This window comes from Pelodiscus sinensis, chromosome 2 (assembly GCF_049634645.1).
Source record: "Pelodiscus sinensis isolate JC-2024 chromosome 2, ASM4963464v1, whole genome shotgun sequence".
Classification (NCBI taxonomy): domain Eukaryota; kingdom Metazoa; phylum Chordata; order Testudines; family Trionychidae; genus Pelodiscus; species Pelodiscus sinensis.
The window spans coordinates 180,537,605-180,543,604 of record NC_134712.1 but is presented as its reverse complement, the minus strand read 5'-3'; the positions used below and the strand labels follow the sequence as shown (position 1 = coordinate 180,543,604).

The following is a 6,000-nucleotide window of genomic DNA, read 5'->3' as shown; positions in this document are numbered from 1 at the left end:
AACTCTAGAAGTGATCACCTGATTTTTGTTAATGGAGAAATTCTAAATGTAAACAAAATTTGTTATTTTCCTCCCTATCCCATTAAGAAAGTAGCTCTAATAGTCTTATAAAACAGCTTTTTCATTGTACACAGGCAAACTCCGGCTGAACGAAGCCTTCAAGCTATTTGCTTTGTAAAAATTAGGCCATGCAAAATCTGTCTTGGGTCATGCTCCAAGCCAAAATTCAGTATTGTGAATGAAATGAAAAATACAAACAAAATAACTCAAAACCACACCTGATTATAAATCAAAGGTGGCCAAAATGTTGCCCATATACCAGTCATTCAAGTTGTGTGGATCAAGATGGAACATGACACTCAAGCAACGTAGCCTCAAGGACCATCTCTCCATAGTAAAGAGAAATGCAACTATAGTCTGCTAATGTTACACTAATCAGATATGCCCTTAGTCTCTAGATGAGTTGCAATGGAGCCAGTAAACTGGCTGAGTTTGTTTGGGAACCCTTGTTATAAGCTGCCATCATTAGACATGTCCATGCTATGGGCTGTGTGATTTTTCAGAAGCATCACAGAATGTTTTGGTCATTCTTTCCTTTAAGTACAGTGTGCTGACTACGAGGTTTAGAGCAGGCAACTTTAAGGCAAGAGAGAAATAAAGACAACAATTGCAAAACTGTGTTGTTTTTATTTTAAACATGCAAAATACAGTTCATGCATCTGCCATTTTGAAAAATCTTTCGTTTCACAGCAGATAAAACCAAAGATATTTTGGCCATCAGCTCTCAAATGTTTCAAAATGCTTTACAGTGGAAAGATAATAAGAAATTTAGCAAAATTTCAACAAACCTGTATAAAAACCAGATACAGATAACTTTTTTTTTTATTTCAAGGCGACATGCTGTAATGCAAAGAGTTAGTTTCCTTCTTTTCATAAAAAGTTTTCAACAATAACAACTGCTTAACAGATTCAAGCCTTTAGGCTACACATGCAAAAAAATTATTTTAGTTAAAAATCACCAAAACGTGCTATGTTGTTGTTTTAAAGTACTGTAGTTGTAGTAGTAGCAGTTTTGAACTCTGTAAAAGGGTGCGGGGAAGTTCATGGCACTACTGTCCTGGAAGACTCATACTCTGACATACATTTTGGTTTAATCCCTTTGCCATTGTAATAGTCCACCACTTGATTTGGAACTTCAGCCAAAACGCTTTTTGCTAGTGCAGCTGGGGATGCCTGCAGGAAATGGTAGAAAACACAGAGTTAACCTGCCACTGTGCAAAAGGTGCCAACTGGTCTTATAATCAGAGGGGCTGGGAGATCATGGTCATAAACATGGAATAAAAGCAGACCAATAGCTATCAAGGTAAATGACACTATTTCAGGGCCCAATACTGCAAGTGATTCTGTGTCAAGCAGACCTCCTGCACCTGTACAAAGCCTCACTAAAGTCATCAAGGCTTTACCCAGTCTGCCATCTTTACAGTTCTGAGGGTGGATGAGGATGTTACCCTGCAATTGCTGCACCACTGTATATTTTTGCTTGACTTTTGTCCACTAGAGTGCCAAGACGGTGCTTGGTCCTGCCACGAGGGCAGCGGATTGGACTGGGTGACCTCTCGAGGTCCCTTCCAGTTCTAGTAATTTATGATTCTATAACTAAAGGGTCAAAAATCTGACTACTGAACAACAAAACTCTCTTGTCTCTGTTAATTACAGCACTGTCAAATTGAAGGGGGTTTAAAGGAATATGTAAAGACAACTTTACTTTTCATCATCCCTGATGTTTGTTTACCCAGTGCTCCTAAATGGTCTAGTCAATACTACTCAATGAGTTAGGTTCACTAATGCATGAGCTTAACATTAAGCGTGTGAGCAACTCCACTGAGTTCAAAGTCAATCATGTGAAAGGGAAGCCTTTGTTTAAGTTCCAGGGGAAGTTTTAAATTCAAATACAAATGTTGGTTTTATTCCAATTTAAAACTAATCAGTGAAAAACATTCCACTGACAGGCTTCAGGAAGCCTCAAAAATGCCAAATGTAAATTACAGGACTAAAGTCATGGCAGTGTCTCTGCAGGTGGCACATATTTTCATTGAAAGACCCTTGAACGCAGAGAGATTTGATGGCTATGACCCTCTGCACGTGCATGGGTTGCATATTGTCACTAGAGAGTGCTACTCTGAGAAAAGGATGGCATGCAGGATTGCAGTTCCTTTTTATAAACACCGGTGGATTTTGCCAAGGATATCTTGAAACATCCTGGGTGACAGCAGAGGAAAGGTCTGTGTATATTGTGGAGTTGTTATTAAGATGATAAACCAAGGCCTCCATCCTGCAGCTAGAGCTGGAGGAGGGGGGGGGGGGGAAGGAAGACCCTGGAGTCCCACTCATCTACCCATGCATTAAGCATCTGATCCTGCCCTGCTTTCCAATATGCCTATTTCCAATACTTCTCTAGATTTGACAAGGGATGCTAATTAAGGGGCCTGATCCAACTCCCATTAAAGTCATCATAAAGGCTCACATGGACTTCAGTAGAATTGGATCAGGCTCTAAATCAGGTACAAGCATTTCTGAACTGACTGCAATAGCAAAACACAGGTGCCAGACTCTCGTTTCGTAAGCAAGGTGATTGTGGCAAGGTATTCAACAAAGCGGGTGGAGTCCCTGGATTTTTAACTTCTTTTCTTTGGCTAACAGATCCTCTCCTCATCACTCTTCTTAGGTAATATTTTAGGTTAGATTAATTTAATAGTAACAAAATATGTAAATAATGTGGAAACATTACAATAAATTAGAGGATGCAAAAATAATACTATCATCTGCATTTCAAGTTCTTGTACTTTACTGGTAATGTACAAAAACTAAGACAGTAACAAATAAAAAATAAAAGGGAAATAGCTTTATATTATGACACTTGAACTGAAATCTGCAGAGACAGTGAAGTGTTCAAATGCATGAAACACTTCAGCATACACAAACCAACAGAGCAAAACAAACTGTTCTGGTGACAGCAGATGCGCATATATATCTATATCTATATCGAGAGAAAGAGAGAGCGAGAGAGAGCGAGAGAGAGAGAGAGAGTGTCTCAGATATAAGAAGTTACAATGTCCTTCAGTATTAATTCCCTTCAAGGATAAATGTGGAATTTATCAGCCTAACTCTGCTCTCACTGACATCAATAGAAAACACCTATTGACTTCAGTGGAAGAGCAACATATTTAGGCCAGGGCTGAGAATTTTGGAACATCCCACCCAAAACCACACAAGAGCTGTTGCTACACTGACCACCACTTCTGGGATAAATTAACATAAATAGAGTCATATAAAGAACAGAAGGGCAGGAAAACACACACAACATGTGCAGTGCAGGACCGAGAACACCAAGGGCCTTACACAGCTCAATTTTCAAAGCCATTGTTCAGCAGCAGCTCTTACTGACTTCAGTGGGAGGGAAGAGGTAGATGTTCAGTAGTTCTGAAAATCTGCATCCTTCTGCCCCACCACATCATCACATGTTCTCTCTGTTCACATCCAGTTTTATATAACAAAAATATCAATTCTGTAAACTGACTCTTTATTGTGGGTCTACATTACAGAGCCCCATTCACTTCTGGGGGATTTTGCCTGGATGCAGGAGTCCATTCTAGTGGAGCTCATTTCAGAACCAGGACCCTAGCGGGTAAGTTTCTCAGAGTTCAGCTCATGGGTCTGATTATCTTTGCTCTGATAATGTGCACCCACTTTAAGAGCAAAGTGGTGTAAAGACCCTTTAGTATAAATGAGGATAACACCTCATTTATGTCTTTGGCTTGTAAAGCATATTCACTCTAATGGCACTGCATCAATGATATAAAATAAGTGTTACTCTTCTTAGGAATTTAACACAGATGATACATTAATTTTCACTATAACATTTTTCCTTCATTTAATGATATGCTTGAACAGCATTGTAGCAACAAACAACTCAAGATGAATACTTCTGAACTAATGATTCATACAAACAATCAACTCAGCCAACAGTGGGAAAATACTTCCCTCTGATGATAATTGGTATATATTACAAATGACTTTGATTCTGTTCTAAAGGCTCACCATGCTTAAACTTTAATTACAAAGCATAGTACAAACATCACTCTTTACAAAGGTAGGGGCTTGACTTTCCACACTCTACTGTGATATGTGTTATTAAGCCATAGTTGTTAGAATTTATGATTAAACACAACAGAGAATAGAAAACAATCCACAGGCTCACAAGATTTGTGCATGGTAAATCTGTCCTCAGTCCAAAAGACTGAAACATTCAATGCTCAAAATCTGTAGTGCAGAATTTCATTTGCTACACATAATTTTCATCTACTTATACATATTGGCAATTGTTCATGGGCATCATAGTTCTGCTTTTATTAGAGAATGACACACAAATTGTTTAGATGTTGATAATTTTGGAGGACAGAAATTCAATTCAGTCAAGAGAAAACATTTTCTTTCTCTATTTTCAAATTACTCCATAACAGCTAGGATAAATGTGGAATCTAGTCAAGATGCAATTATTATTTACGTGTAGTGGCTCCATGGGTTGTTATCAAAGCCCCATGATTCTAGGAATTGCTAAGAACCACTCCTATTATAATTCTTTCTCCAGCAGCAAATTAGTTTAGAAACAATGTCCCTGCACTGAAGAACTTACAAATACAAAGATCTTTTTCTCCAGGGTGTAAAGTGATACCACACAGGGAGAGCTTAACATCTTGTAGCATTAGGCCTTCATAATGAAATTATATTATTGGCATTAATATGACTGTGAATATTAATAAAGCACAGTACTCACTTCCTACATATGTCTGATCCAGCAAAGCACTTATACATCTGCTTAAATGTAAATTTCTGAGTAATTCCAATCACTTAAGTTATGAATATGCTTAAATGCATTGATGAATCAAGACCTGCTGCTTCCAGAGATCCATTTTCTATGCTCATTTTTACCAGCTCTCCCTTACAGACTTCACCTTTCTTGTGTGACTATAGTGATCCAACAAGTTATTCCAATACTAGACCCATGACGTAGGCTAGTAATGTCCAAATATAGGCAGGCAAGGAACCTCACCTTGCTACTAGAAACATTATCTTGCATAATTCCCATAAAAAAGAGATTCATCAAGGGGTGATTGTTATCACAAGCATTTATTTTGCACCTACAGTAAACTTCCGATAATCCGGCACGTTTAGGACCCAGGGGGTGCCGGATTATCAGATATGCCGGACTAACGGAAGGGGGGGCTATGAAGGGTCTAGGGTGGTGTGGGGAGGATGCCACCCCAGACCCCTGATAACCCCCCCTTTCTGATAGTCCGGTTCTGCCCCTGGCGTCCCCGATTCAGCCGCTGCTGGTCAGTTTCAGCAGCAGCTGAATCGGGACACCTGCGGCAGAGCATCTGGGGTGCTGCCGGGTTGGTCCGGTAGCGTCGCCCCTTGGCGCTGCGAGATCAACCCGGCAGCACCTCAGTTGCTCTTGGGGATGCCTGGGGCAGAGCATCTGGGGTGCTGCCGGGTTGGTCCCGCAGCGCCGAGGGGCAGCGCTACGGGACCTACCGGCAGCACCCCAGCTGCTTTGCCCTCGGCTTCCCCGATTCAGCCGCTGGTCAGTTTCAGCAGTGGCTGAATCGGAGAAGCTGGGGGCAGAGCAGCCCCAATGGTTCAGCTGCCCGGAGCATTTCCGGGTTCCTGATGGTGCAGGACCATCAGGAGTGCCGGACCATCAGATGCCGGACCAATGGAGTTTTACTGTATATACTGGCATCTGTGCACCTTACAGGGTTAAGTTGGGACACTCAAGTTCTCAATAAAGAGGCTGAATACCATGCTATATAAGTTACATGGGTTCTTCTGATATAGAGAGAATATTGTGTGTATCTATACCTATAGAGAGAGAAACCAAGTTTCTCATCTTTTAATAAGTGAGATAACTTTCCAAGATTGCTACCCTTTTAAATTTCT

At 40.5% G+C, this 6,000-nt stretch overlaps 1 protein-coding gene across 8 annotated transcripts in view; it reads right to left on the bottom strand.

The window, feature by feature from the left end:
- Positions 1-655: 655 nt before the first annotated feature.
- The window catches only part of CPNE4 (copine 4), a 346,982-nt gene continuing 341,637 nt past the window's right edge, over positions 656-6,000 (bottom strand). For all 8 annotated transcript variants that reach the window (XM_075921917.1, XM_075921924.1, XM_075921920.1 and 5 more), the window contains one exon: positions 656-1,233. In XM_075921917.1, the coding sequence (XP_075778032.1) occupies positions 1,102-1,233 (132 nt within the window). In that variant the 3' untranslated portion in view covers positions 656-1,101. The remainder of the gene's footprint in view (positions 1,234-6,000) is intronic.